The 15,149-nt window shown below is 43.0% G+C and overlaps 1 protein-coding gene across 3 annotated transcripts in view; it reads right to left on the reverse strand.

Moving 5' to 3' along the window:
- snx29 (sorting nexin 29) overlaps positions 1 to 15,149 on the reverse strand; it is a 50,524-nt gene that overhangs the window by 16,775 nt on the left and 18,600 nt on the right. For 2 of the 3 annotated variants that reach the window (XM_028407499.1, XM_028407501.1), the window contains exon 15: positions 10,927 to 11,012. In XM_028407499.1, the coding sequence (XP_028263300.1) occupies positions 10,996 to 11,012 (17 nt within the window). In that variant the 3' untranslated portion in view covers positions 10,927 to 10,995. Of the gene's footprint in view, positions 1 to 10,926; positions 11,013 to 13,596; positions 15,105 to 15,149 lie in introns of those variants that run through there. The other variant, XM_028407498.1, reaches the window with a different exon arrangement.

Consider the following 15,149-nt stretch of genomic DNA (forward strand, 5'->3'; position numbering starts at 1 on the left):
ATCTGGATTTTATTCACCTCACAAATTAAAGTCTGATTACCCTGGACTCATGTTGGTGTCAAAGGGGGGCATAAATTGCTTGTAAATGTATCATCTCTACTATGTGTTGCTGCAAAATCTGCTCCAGAGCAGACAAATCCGTCCACCTCTTCATCGGTATTCTGAGTCTGATACGGTACAGCTGGCTGGATAGACAGGTAAAGCCTGTGTCCTGTCCCAGAGGAGGGAAAAAAAATGAGAAGAAGTTCGACTGAGGCCTTCAGAGACCTCTCCTTATCCTCTCTGCAGGTATATGACCAATACAAAAGAGCCTCCTTCTGGAGAACGATGAGGAGGTTGTTAGGAAGTGATAAGGATAAGAAGCCCTGCAGCATCCCTCCTCGTCTCCTCGCTCTTCCTCTCTGCTCATCCCTGTCTAGCCTGTATCCTCCTGTCTACTGTTAAGAAACATATGTCAATATTCTTTGAGGCGAAAAAAAAATGTTTCTGATTCAGTAACTTTTTTAGCAACATGAGATTTTGAGCTGGTGAAACTTTAAGTTCTTCTCAGATGGTTCTAAATCTGCATGTTTTGTCAAAAAGAGAGTTTTTGGGTGAATATGTGGGAAATACTATCCAAGATCCATCACTAGCGGTGAGATAACTCACACCTAAGAACCTAGAACACCACAAAATACACAACTGCACTTCACATACCAGTCATACGTGCATCACCTTCAGCACAGACTGTGTTGTTACGTCCTTGCACTCTCAGTTCCTGTTCCTATGCAACTCCTGTGGATGTTCTACCAGTCTGTGGTGGCCAGTACACTTTTTTATGCTGTTGTCTGCTGGGGGGGGGGGGGGTAACATAAACAAAAGGTGTGCTAACAGGCTGGACAAACTTATCAGGCGGGCCGGCTCTGTGGTCGGCATGAAGCTGGACTCCCTGGTGACAGTGGCAGAGCAGAGAACACTAAGAAAACGTCTGGCTATTGTGGACGATGCCAGTCATCAGCGCTCAGAGGAGCCTGAACAGTCACAGGCTGCTCCTCCCCAAGAGCAATGTTTGTACATAATTCCTCTTATCTTTATTTTTTACTGTACTATATTCTATTTTATTCTATTTAACTCTTGCTCTGTCGGTGTTGTATTGCTGCTGGTACCCAAATTTCCCTGAGGGACCTTCCCAAGGGATTAATAAAGTATATTCTATTCTATTCTATTCTAACATTAGTAAACAAAGTTGCAGTTCCTCAAATGGCCACTAGAGGCTGGCTTCAAAGTCAAGCCACTCCCCATAGATCCACGATGAAATAGACTGATGTATGACTGAGCAGCAGCCTCAGAACAACTGATGTATAATTACATATACAGTCAGACGAAAAGTAAATATGTATGTGTGGATAAATAAAAAGAAACAATATGTAGTGCAATATAATCCAGTATGAAGTAGTGACAGAATGAACTAACAGTAGTGCTGAGATGACTCACTCTTTCTCTCAGCCTTTATTTGACAGTGTTGAGTGGACTGACAGGAATCAATGGGGAGAGACCCAGGCTGGGATTGAACCGGCGCTGCTGCACCTCAGCCTGCTATCCGGATGCTGCGCCTGTACATCTCAGTCTTTTAATGGAATTACGCTTAAAGGTATAGATAATGAAGGATGAGTGACAGCTGAGCTCTATCTCAGATTGCTAGCTGTTTGCTTCGTCTTCATTACCACCTCAGTTCTTTGCCCATATTCAAGGTGACACCCTCACACTGACCCTCAGCTCTCTGACAGCATTAAACTGCCCTCAATGAGCAGTTCTCTAACCCGGACATGTACCCTCACAGCACACTAACAAACACAGAACGCATGAATTCTCAGCGATAAACGACTGTAATGTCAGCTCGACTTTACGTCATGAAGTTGCCAAAGTTGAAACTTCTCCTACAAGGACTTTGCTGCTACTTTCTGTGCTCATCAAACCCTTTTTCACACACACACACACACACACACACACACACACACATCTGTTACCGCCTGTCTCTCCAAGCTCACCTGCACCTCTCCTCTTAAGCCTCCTGGTCTTTGAAAGAGCAGAGAGCAGTGCTCTAAAGCACATAAAAAGCAGGATTAAGTTGTTTATAGAGCTGGGCTGTTATCACATAGCACATTAACAAGTTAAACACTCAGACACTACACAAACACACACACACACACACAGGAACGAGGAACGGCAACACAACCGGTGTTTGAGTGTGTAGATGGGGGGTTGGGGGGGTGAAATGTGCTATGAGGCGGTGATAAAGAGATAGAGATTTGCTGGTTTGCTGGTGGCACTTATTCAGCAGAGAGTTGCTGCGGCTTCTCAAAGGCTCTGTGGGGTTTCAAATGAAAAGGCTCCAAACAAGCGTGGATAGTTATCTGTATAAGACTCGATATATTCATATCCAAATCCCAGCAGCGCGCCAAAAAAGAAAAATAAAACTCATAATCAAGCCGAGACATATCACTCCAAACAGATTACTCCCACATGTTTGGAGACTCAATTTGAAAGTAGACAATAGGAATGGTCCTTTTGTGTGTGTGGAGAGGCACTTCAAACTCAATTATTCTTACTGGGAATGCTGGTAATGAACTGGAAAGACTTTCTCCGTGTGGTGGAACATTTACCTTCCTACATGCACCTGCGCAGGTTGTGGTAATTTGTTTTGGCATTGTAGCACTGACCTTTACGGTCCTCCGCCTGTCTGCTGGTACTGATCAAAGAAGAGAAGCTCGTCCCTTTTTGTACTCGCTGTAAATTACTCTGGATAAAAACCAGTTAGATTATTAAGATATTAGGCTTGTTCCTGTGGCTACGCTGACTAATTCTATTCAAATTTGAGGTCAATGTTTGAGTTTGAAGCTCTCCTGCTGCATTTAAATGAGCTTAAAAGCAGGCAAAATATGTTATAATGCCAAAGATCACGGAGCAAGTGCATTAGTGTCCCACTCAGAGATTTTGACAGAGGCTTCCAGCATACACAGAAATACGGTTTTTCAAGGTGTTGCAAATGTTATTGGACAGAAGGGGGTTTGTTACTCAGCTGTGGGAGGCAACATATGTCAGCTAATATTTGGATGAAGCAAAAAAATGGCCTTTAAACCAAGTCAAAGTTACGTTAATGTAAACAAAGGAGAATAAAGACTCACAGAAGGAGAGAAGGTAACAGGAACCGACTCTGAGAAACTATAAACCATCCCAAAATCTAAGTGCATTCAGTGAACTTTGATATTTTCTTTGTTGTAATCTGGTGGAGCAGCAGTTTATGACACTTCCTGGTTATATCACTATTATTTTTCCATATTCTCTTCAGCTTTTCACTTAGATAACAGACCTCCATTTTTCCCTAGAGGTTGAATTTTAATGCCTTTGTCAATCCCCTGACTTTGCTTCCAGCACCACAGCAATGAATTTATTATAACAATTACACAAAAATAAATTACTTTGGTGAGACAGACAAAAATAAAAAAGCTTTTAGACACATTTTGTGTGCTTTTCCATTTTACAGACTAGTTTTTCTAATTAATCCACCACCACACTTGTGCTTTCACATTTTTTTTTTAATCATAATTATGAATTTCAGACTGAAAAAAATGTTACACTTGAACACTGGCCTTGAGGGAAAAGAAGCAGATGTACTACATCGCACAGCAAAAGTCATACATTTAATAAGTGAACCAATTGTTTTGACAGCCCAGTAATTAAATTGATCAGGAGATAAGATGTGTTGCGATCTGTCAAGCAGACAGTGAATAATTGATCACACTGTACAGCGGCTCTGTGGTTATTAATCAGAGCCGCGCAGCCCTCAGTGAGCAGGGGAGGGGAACAGCAAATGTGTATCTAAGAGATCGGTTAGCTGGTCTTGATATTTTCCACCTGCTAACAGGCTGTGCAAAACAAAAATTTAAATAAAAAACATAAGAGGGAATAGACCAACGTCAGGTGCCTATAAAGTAACATTTTATAGCACGTTCGCACTAATTTATTCAACCTACTGCTGGAAATTACACAACACCTGCTGTAATTTAAAATTCACCCTCAGGGTGCAAACAAACAATTTTAAGCAACAAAATTACATCATAAAGATCCAATATTAGTTGTGCCTTGAATTAAGTATGAGCACCATCTCCAAGATGTTTACAACCACTACAGAAAAAAAGACAACAGGTGAAAGGACACCAGGGACAGATGCTCCAACAGTTTCATTATCAGCTCCGTGTGTGGGACACCACACGACTGCCGAAGGGCACTAATCATCTTTTATTAATCTCCCTCTCACCCAAATTGAGGCGGTGGTGACATCACAAAACACGCCTGCAAGCATTGGTCTACTGCCTAAAACTTTTGTTGAAGGTGTGACGGCCGCAGGTATACCTGGCACGCAGCTGCTTTTTAAAACACAGGCTCCCCCTCCTGTACTGTTGTGATGCACAAGCCCGACTGTCTCAGTCCAGACGAAACATGTGTCCGACTAAAACAACAGCCGGCATAACAAGCGGACATTATGTCAGCCCTCTGTAGTCAACATCTGCCCGCGCCACTTAGCCCACACACCGCCGGGGCTGCACACTCAAGTCTGTGCTGTGTTATCATCAGCGCGGGCAGCCATGCAGTAAATGACTGGCTACTCTGGCCTCTGCTACTACAGCACCAGGTCCTGCACAAGGTGGGAGCTGGGACCAGATGTAATCACCCCTGAGACAGACAGACAGACAGGAGGAAGAGGAGGAGGAAGAAAAGAGAAGCTTGTGTACGCTGGGTCTCACACACACATGTATTTAAAGGGCAGCAGTAATGGTCTGGAGGTGTATGTACGTATATGTGTGTATGAATTCAAAAACACCCCGAGGCAAGAGGAGGTGAATTTCCAGATGCACCTGAAGGCTTCCCGCTCAATGTCTCCTCTCTCCTCAGACTCATTGCCGCTCTGTCTTTACTTAATCCAGTCTCACAGATGGATACCTCACCCCATTACAAAGCTTCAGGAGGATTCAACCAGCACAAATATTAGAACTGTCCTGCCTAAATTGAGTTCGCTCAAACGTTGCACACAATGCCTCAGCTTGAAAATCCCTCTGAAGCTCCGTAAGCTCGTCCCTGATCCTCTCTGAAGATGATTTGATAATTGAAACATGTAAAAGGATCTTAGCTTTCACATAGATGCACTATTTTAGGAAACATTTAAAGGATCTTTCAGCACAGAGAATTATTGATACAACGACGGGGACATGCAAACAGCCACTGACACTTATAGATGAAGGCGTAGCTCATCCTTTCCTGCCTGACGGCAGCTCTTCATCTCCTTTAACATTAAATAAACAAATGCTAGAGCCAGATTTATATTAAATATTGTCACATCAGATTGTAAGAGCCAGTAAAAAAATGTTAATTTCACTCTAATCTAATGAGTTATTTAAAAAAACTCTAATGAAATGGTGTCATGATTACAAAAACATGATTTACTGGCATGGTATAAATAAGATTTATAATTATTTATCTTAACAGCTCGCAGTGAAGACACCCTTACAAGGAAATATTTGTGTTATTAAATACTGCAACAAAGTGAACACAAAGATTCAGCTGCCGGCCGGAGAGCCAACGAGTGCATCAGACGGGAATCCACACCCCGTCAGAGTGCTTTCCCTCCTCAGCCCTGCTCTGCCATATTTATCTCCTGGAAAGGCGGACGATGACACCCAGCAGGCTCTGGCATTCGTTGAGATGATTAAAATGTTCATTAACACTGATCCGTCCAGGTGATGAAATCTGTCACATACCCCTGCTGCGCCCACATGGAATCGCCTGCGAGATAACGCATAAATCCACGCACATATAATATAACACACTCCAGCGTTGACCACCTGGCCCCACCTGTGACTAACAATATGCAATGTCACCTCTCTGGTGCCAGGTAAATAAATAGTGTCTGTTAAATTAATTGTGGCACACAAACAGACCACCCTCTGCTGAATAAATGAAAGTCCCTCACACCTTTGAGCTGGTAAACATGCCCAATCTGTTGGATTAAGACCTGAAGGGCTGAACAATGCGAGCACATTCTCTTGTCATGATCTGAGGCGGAACAGTGTGGGGGTTCGACTCGGCTCAATTCACACAGAGAGTGACTCATCATTTGCTCTTTTACAGTCGTCCCTACTGGGATGTAAATAACTTTATAACATAAACCACTAACACGCCATTTACAGTAGTTTCATACCCACCTACAGCCGCTAATGCACAGTTTAATTTAGGCTTCCGACACACATCTACACACACACACACATACCGCGAAGGGACTCGAAAAGACAATTAACACAAATACAGTGTGTAAAGGTGCACACATATGCACATTTTCCCTGATAATAAAAACACATACCTACACACATTTGTTAATTATGACTCCCCTCTTGTCACTGTGACCTGCTTTTCTCACATAAACGCACTCATTAGTTAACAGAAACCCACCTCAATATTAACAGGTCAGTAAACACACATCACAAGTTTTTAATCAACAAAAACAACAAAAAAACAAACGACGCAGGCACACAAACACACAGCTGGCAGCTCATAGCAGGATGCCTGACCTCCCCGAGGCCCTACAAGGGCAAAGTGGAGCACGCAGAGGGACAGTAAATGCATCTCTGTGTGTGTGTAATGAATAAGTTACACACTCCTATTAGGGCAGACAGTGGTGACAAATGCCTCTCATTCACTCATTAGGCCACAGGCTGTCAGAGGAAGCAGGAGAGACCAAAGCACAGCAAGGGAAAGCTTATTGGGTTTTAAACGGCCATGTAATCCATTTCCTTATTGGAGATGAATAAGCTGCTGTCTGCGGCAGGTTTATTTATGGACGAATTAAACACGTACGCAAAGACGGGGAAAAGCGCAGAATGGATTGGAGCTGTTCATGTCTAATTCTGCGAGAAGGAACACAGGTGGGAGAGGAAAAAAAGAGGGTGTGGTGATGGTTGAGACACACAAAAAAACGTTATTTCTGCCAAAAAAGCTGTTAATGAAAAGAACAAATAGACTGTGTAGATAAAAGAGAGCGGAAATAAAAACATCATAGAGCTTCAACAGGAAAAAGAGAAATCCATCTCACTTTGCTTAGTGCCCTCTGACCCTCCAGCGATTACCTCTTCTGTCCTCAGTGTGCCCAGCCAGCACTTAACAGGTTAATAACTACTGATCCCTATCCACCACTGGCAGGCCAATCTTTTTTTAATATACAGCACTGTAGGCCATTTCCAGCTGCAAGCGTGCAGCAATCAGCCATCTTAGAGGCAAGAAGTGAATCCAGTTTCCTCCGCACATTCAGTGACCATTCCCTCAGGTGAAAGTACTCACTCAAGCACCAGTTAGCCAACCAGCCAGCCATTAAACATCCACCTGGGAGATTGAAACACTGTGAAATATTATCACCTCAGAGACAAAGAGCTTCCAGACAGCACACTCTCTGGATAAAACTAATGTTTTCTAATCCCCGTCTGTGCTCTTATTTCCCACCTTGACCCTCTATCTTTGAGCCATCGGACAACAGCACTCTATCACAGGTCATGCTGTCCTCAACCTGTAATATTCTCACACCATGACCGCTCTCACCATTCAAACGCCTCCACTAGAAGTCTTTATTCTTCCAGTGAACTACTACAGTATTTCATTTTGCAATTTTTCACAAGTCTGGTAACTGTGAAAGGCATTTTTTTTGGCTCATGTCAGTATGCTGGTGCCACACAAATGTTTAAAGAAGAATGTTGCTGGTTAAATTCCTAAAAATCCTTCACTTTACCACACCAACTTTAACCAGGCTGGACAAAAAGAAGTAAAAAGAGGATTTTTCTGATTTTTTTTAAAGAATCAAACTGGAGTTCTAGGAGTTCCAACAAGATTTTTTAATCAAAAAATAAAGGGGCTGCTTTTCTGAACATGCATCAAGTAACTCCAGTGCAAATGCAACCAACCAACACCTGCAGTACCATGAGAAAAATGCATCACAGACATGAAGTCCACTCCATCCAGGAACAGGTCACAGGGGTAGCAGCCTTGGAAGGAAAACAAAGAACTCCTCCACCAGCTCATATGAAGGATACCAAAGTTTTCCCTGACCAGCTGAGAGATATAATCCCTCCAACGCGTCCTGGGTCTCCACCCAAATGGGCATCCAAACCAGAAGCCCAGACTCCTCTCAATGCTGAGGAGCAGCAGCTCTACTCCAAACCCCTACTGGAGAAGCTGGGCTGTACTGCCTTTATCTGGGTATCAATATGTGATCCAAGCATGCTCTGGTCCATAATTATAATCTGTTTACCAGCCTGAGCTACAGCCACTTTCCCTTCACTGGGTTCAGGTAGGCCTGCCGTGCATCAGGTCCAAAAAACAGAGAAAAAGGCAGCCGAGAGCCAAGATGATGAAACTGGGTGTAAACATACAGCATCAGAGAGCGGGAATGTATTTTTGCCTGTTTCACATAACAAAGGTCTTACCACAAAAACTAGCCTGTATCATCGATGTCAGATTGCACTGACTGACCGATCATCATCCGGACGAGAGACAAGACGAACCCTGGATGCAGATATGTTGTTATCATCTCTGTATCTTGCAGCTGAACCCACACAACCCCCCCGGGGTGACTTACAAACTTATGATGTTTGCAAACTGTTTCACAGATCCTGAAGTACTGTGTAAAACTGGGTTTGTGTGTCTGATAATTCCGCTCCTCGTCTCTCCCAGGAGATTCCTCTTCATCTAACTCTGCTTTACAGTAAACATGACTGTCACTGTTACGCTACAAGTCCTCTGGGGTTCAGCTAATGGCTTCTCTTAATGACATACACACGTACAAATCAACACAGACACACACACACACACCTTTTCACATCTGAAGCTATGCTAATGTGACATGCAAAGTATGTGTACATTCCGTCTTCCACCTCAACAGAGCATGCAGATTTTCAAATTGGATTCATGCATGTATTATGAACTGCAGCCGTATTAACGAACACACAGCAACACACTGTTCCCTCATATGCAAGTGTAAGCAGTGAGGGGATATCCCCCAAACAAACAGGGGTAGACGGCATCACACACAGAAACAATAATTATCCCTCCTCTGAAACAGAAGGAAAGTAAAAACTGTCTTTTGTGGGGTGTCAGTGGGTCTGACAGCGCCTGAGGAGCGCTCGAGAGATCACGTCTGCGGCGCTATCATTAGACAGGAGGGCTTTCAAAAAGGCAGCGCACTGATCGCGAGGAGGCATGCTGACAGCACATGAAAAAGGGGTGCTTGTGTATCAATTCACCCTCCCCCCCGCAATTTTTGCTCACCCTAAACTGCTCACACATTATTCCTTCTTCTTCTTCTACACTCCAAACACAAACACACACACACAACAGCAGAGTCTGGTAGTCAACATCAAAGTATGATGGAACGAGGCACATCATTAGCAAGAGAAGACAGAGGCGAGGGAGGATGAAATCATTTAGACGCTGCTGTGGAGAGGGAATTACTATGCCTGTCGGGATGAGGGGAGCATGGAAGGAAGGAGAGAGAAAGACGAGAGGGAGAGGGTGCAAATGACGAAAAAATGAAAAGTCAACACGAGCAAGTAAGACAATGAGTGACAGCAAAAAAAAAACAAACAAGAGGAAGCTACAAACTCAAGAGAAACAGCAGAAGAGGTGGACGGGGTGGTGGCTATTTCCTGATAACACCTGCATGTTTTCCATCGGTGAGCAAATCACCATTTCGCTTTGCAATCATCTCCAGTCCCCACTGTTCCTCCCCGCCGTGCTCTCTGGTGTCAGCGGGCCGGGCGGCCGTGTTTGACAGTCTGAACACAGTAATTGCCAGGAACCAGAGAGATGAAATGTGAAGCCGCTGTGATGTTTTAAACATGACACTGTTGTAGGCTGAACTTTCACAGGCCCTAACTAGTGGAGGTTGTCAACACTCCTGACAACATTATCTGACAGGTGAACTCTTTTGAATGCAGCATATTTTTCCTAACAGGTATCATAAAAATCAGTGGGTGATCCTGCTTCTGATGTGTGTCTTGAAGGAAAACAGACTTTAAATACATGAAATTCCAGTTCATTACTATTATGCTGCTTTGTCAATCTTGGCATTGAGATGGGAGATCTCTTTGTTCCCCTTCACACTTCGCCTCATCCTGTCTGCCTGCAGCTCACGCCCTTGGCTTCTCCTTACGACTCCAGAACTCCTAGCCTTCCTGACTCTCAGTCACACACCCAGCCATCACCTTCATCTTTCCTCCACCTTCCTTTACACCACAATAAATCCAGTTTTTCAATCACAGACTGCATTTCGGACGCATAAGACAAATAAAGTCCCTGTTTCTGTTTCATTTATAGTCTGAAACACAATCACAATCATTCTGTCTCACAAACACTACAGGCTTCAAAGATAACCACTCTCCCTGCTGTCCCGCAGAATGCAATTAACCATTATGTGTCCTTCTATAATCTGCCATGGTCATTTTATTCTCCTCTGATACAGCAGGTGTTTATCTTGCCATTTTTTTTTTTTTTTTTTTTTTTACACGCGGCCCCGCCTGCATCCCCTGGCAGTGGGAGGAAACAAAGTTATCAAATCTTCTCCAAAACTAACATGAAGGAGAAAGTCAAAGTGAGACAGATGGACAGAGGGGACGCAGGCTTGCTCTGTTCAACGTGGCTTCATACCGTAAAGATGGAGGTTAGTCACTACAGCCCCAGAAAAATGTTTCAGAAGCGAAGTGGGATGAGGCGGAAAAACTGATGACCTTATTTTACTGTGTTTGCATCCATGAGTGTTTCTGTTGGAGAGTGAAATAGATGGACTGGGACACAGATATGAAATCTAATTTCAGGTCATAATGATGCACAGAGTGTGTGTGTGTGTCTTACCATCATTGCCCTGGCTTCCCTCCCTCTTCAGCATTTGTACTGCTCCCACATACTTCTTCAACTGGACCTTCAGGACCTCATTCTCCCTGCACACACACACAGAAGAACACACAGCTTCAGCGAACACCTCTTTATGTGTTTATGTCAAATATCTTTAATAACACTGTAATTTGTGAAGATGGTACAGTACACCGGGCGCAACTAAGAACTCAGCAGCAAGCTAGAAACATGAAGTTGTTTATGACAACATGTGGTGGAGAGAGGGCGTTAATCTTGTTGTGACATCTTGTCAGCTGTGGAATAAGGAAAATAAAAACACTAGTGTTAGTCGGCCTGACTTGATGTTGAGCATCAAATGCAGTAATCACAACCAGACATGTGGATGGACTGGAGTGGAGTTGGGGGGGCTGTGATTGGGTCTTTCATCACAGTTTCACAGTTTAAAGCCAGAAACTGTGTGTTGACGTTGTCATGGTCACCTCTCAGCACTGATTATTGGCTGTCAAGGAAGTGTGTGAGAGGGACACAGCCGAGCCAAGCTCTGCGCCGTTAATAAAACACCTCTCTGAAAGAATGGTGTCCGAGCTTAAAGCACAGCAGAATAATCACGTGTCGTCACCTGATGTAGCAGTGGATGAGTTTTGGAAAAAGGTGTTCAGAAATTAGAATTAAGAGTGCAGCCAGGATATCAAGGAAATACTGCACAAACATCTGGAATGCTAAGCTAACACTAACAACCTTCAAACACTCAAAGCAGTGCTCATATGAAGCTGTAAGCCAGCACAGTGTGTGATAAAGTTCAACATGGAAGACGTGTATTCACTCCTTTGTTTAGTGCAAAACTAGACTCCGGTGTTCGATATCCTCATTTTAAAAGCACTTGTAAATATGAAGTGGACACAAAGACACAGCGATAAAGTGAGTGAGAGACAGAGGCAGTCTCTTTACAAGGTGTTACCAGCAGAACATCATCGACTTTGGGGAGGAAATCAATCAGAGCTGGAGTGTGGCTTTATGCCTTTGGCAGTTAAATTTAACAATCTTTGTCTTGCTCCACTGTCCCCACACACACACACACACACCCTCATTCGCCACGGGTGATTTTGTTTTTGGTGCCCTGCTTATCAGCCCTCATTCACCACCAACAAAAGAAGCGCCTGTCGGGAGACCTCCTGAATCTATGCAGCGAGCTCTCAGCAGAGCCGACCGCGTCCTTATCAGAACCACCCGCAGCCCAGACACTTTTTCAGCCTGATTAAATTATAGCTAATGTGTGTTTGTGTAGAAGGAGCTCGGGGGAGATAATCAGATATTCAGAAGCATCTCATTTGACAGAGTGTGAGGCCTCGATGCCTAAATCTCAGGTTAGAATGCTCTTCAACAATTACAGCCTCTAACACTAGCTCTTTAGCTGCCGCTGAACACGTCGTCCAACCTATTAAAAATCATTCATCAGAGGCCTAAACAAAGTCACTACTATGACAATTGAAGAGAAGAAGGAGCATCCCCCACAAGTGTTGTCTCACTGTGGACGTCCTCGGGTTAATCACCACCCTCGAGGCGCTCCTGACATACTGCAGGTCAGTTCCTTCTTTGTGCTAAATTTGGAGACGCTCCTTCGAGGTGCTCATGAGATATTGATCATGCGAAGGCTGTGTGAAGTCAAGGCAACTACCTGGTGAACATACAGTAGTTAATTAGTAGTAACAAAGCTAGATATTTCCCACAGGAGCTGTTAAAGACAAACAAGACAAAAGCAACATTAAAGAGGTCTTACTTACTTACATACTTCATTAGTGCTGTTAATTACACCTTCTCTGTTTCTGCTACATGTGTTCCAATACAAGTCAAATACTTCCTGGCATTTGTATCTTTTTATATCATTTTCATGTTCCTAAGGTTCAAGAAACAGACCACAGCAGCCATCACTTTGGAGTTTTTAAACTTCCTCTAACACAACAGGCTTCCAACAGATATTGATTTCCAACTTCTTTTCAGGAACACTTTTGTCTGTTCTTTGGAAAAAAAATCATTGAGCACATTTTCTCTGTTGTAAATAAATGATTCTCTGAATAAACAACACAGAATGTGTCTGTGCTTGAAATTGACTTTCTGTGTCAGGTTACACCGGGCCTGAAGTCGAGTCATTGATCATTTTGATATTTTGATACAACCGGCATGCTTCATGCCATAATACAAACACAAGAATTACAGTTTATTCTAGCTAGGTCAAGATTTTTGGGGGACTAAATTCAGGTTTACAAACTGTATATATCTATATATATATATATATATATATATATATATATATATATATCAGAATCAGAATCAGAATCAGAAATACTTTATTGATCCCCGGGGGGAAATTGTTTTCGTTCCAGGTGCTCCATGGATACTCAAAAAAGACAGAAATACTAATAAGGTAAAGTAGTGAGCGTAAAAAATAAAAAATAAAAAATATAAAATAAAACCTAATAAATTCTAAACATTAATGTACATTCAAGTCAAATCCTGGCAAGTGGAGACTAAAGTCATATATAATACAACTTGTACCATGTGCAGTAAAATCTTGTCTGAATAAATCCAATATGGATATGATTACAAGACAGTGTGTTCTGATCTCAGAGGGAGGTGTTGTCTATAGATATATATATATATAGATATATATATTTATATTGCCAGTATACAGATAAAGATCATGACACCAGATGATGCAGAGCGATATCCTGATTTAAAAGCTGCAGAACATATGCAGGGCTTAAGGGAAATTTGGGGGAAATGCACATAGCTGCCTAATAATCATGTAAACCAGTCTGTGTCCTGTAGGTTACAGGAAATATCACTCCAACAGCACAATACATTTCAAATCCAATTTCAGGGCAGACTGATAAAACACAACCTGGAGGGTGATACACTGTGCACCCTCTGCACCTCCAAATGCAGGATTTTCTTGTTTTTGCGATACTACCCCTCCCCATGACTCCACTACTCCACTACTTATAGATCTGCTGCTAAGAAATGTATTATTTATGTACTCATCTGTGTCTTTAGAGGATTGTAAAGTTTTAAATGAGTGTGTCAAAAGTCACATAGTCTGCATCTCTGCTGCAGAACTGCCTCCTTCTTGTGGCTGATATGGGACGGACCGCTTTCTCATTAAGAGCAGCGGTCTGATGTAGACATATTGTTTGTGTAAATGCGTGCTTGGAGGATAAGCCTATTAACTACGCTGGGTAATAAAACTCTTGAAGTCATCTTCTTCCATATGAGAGGGATGAAACGGATTTCTAGAAGAGTTTAAAGAAAACTGCAAATGTTGTGTGTATAAATATAAGAGATGAAACCATTTAAAGAAACGGTGAACAAAGTTTGAGAGCGAACATTTTTATCCCGTCCTGAAGAAGAAGAAGAAACAAAATCTCAGGAGGGACGTTAAAACTGAAGCTATGCAGTAATTACTTAAGCTGAGTTTTTTTTTTTTATGTAGTCCTCCCCCACCTCACCCTTTCCTTTATTATCCTGGTGCTCTGTACTCATCTTAATGTGCAATAAGCACTGCTGAATTGGCTGCTCTTCAGGTACGGCCTGCACTGTTTGGGAGTAGTAAATTAGAGGAGCACAAACGCCCTTAGAGACAGTTCAGTCGTTGGCTAATGCTCCAGAGGGTAATTTACTGCTCAGCATCACTTGAAGCACACATGCACATCCTGTGACACATTTTCAAAAGGCTCAGAGAAGCATTATATATAAATATATATGTGTGTATCCAGGCTATGAGGAGCAGGCCCAGGTTATTAAAACTTCAGTGCTGAAAGAAGAAGACCCCCCCCTCCTCCTCCTCCTCATCCCTAACACTCCAGGCCAGTGTGACATAATTGACATCCCCCAAAGAACAAAAAAACAGCACAGCCTAAACACACCCAACAAATAAACTATGCAAACTTCAGAGCCACTTTCTAGAACAGCCACACCAGACTGTCTGTAGAAAAGCAGCTCTGCCAGCTAAGAAAAAGGCATCTGCTCCCGTTTTCTTTTGTGTGTGTGTGTGTGTGTCTGCCTGTCCAAACGCCTGCATCTCCCAGTGACGAGGAACTATTTCCTGGCCTGAGCCCACTCGACTGGCGGCCTTCCCGTCTTCCTGCTGCGAGAGGCCTGCTTTCTGCTCTGCCAACTGATGTCTAAAAAAACAGGGAGGGTTGAGGGGGGGGGGACGCAAAATGAAC

This window comes from Parambassis ranga, chromosome 6 (assembly GCF_900634625.1).
Source record: "Parambassis ranga chromosome 6, fParRan2.1, whole genome shotgun sequence".
NCBI lineage: Eukaryota > Metazoa > Chordata > Actinopteri > Ambassidae > Parambassis > Parambassis ranga.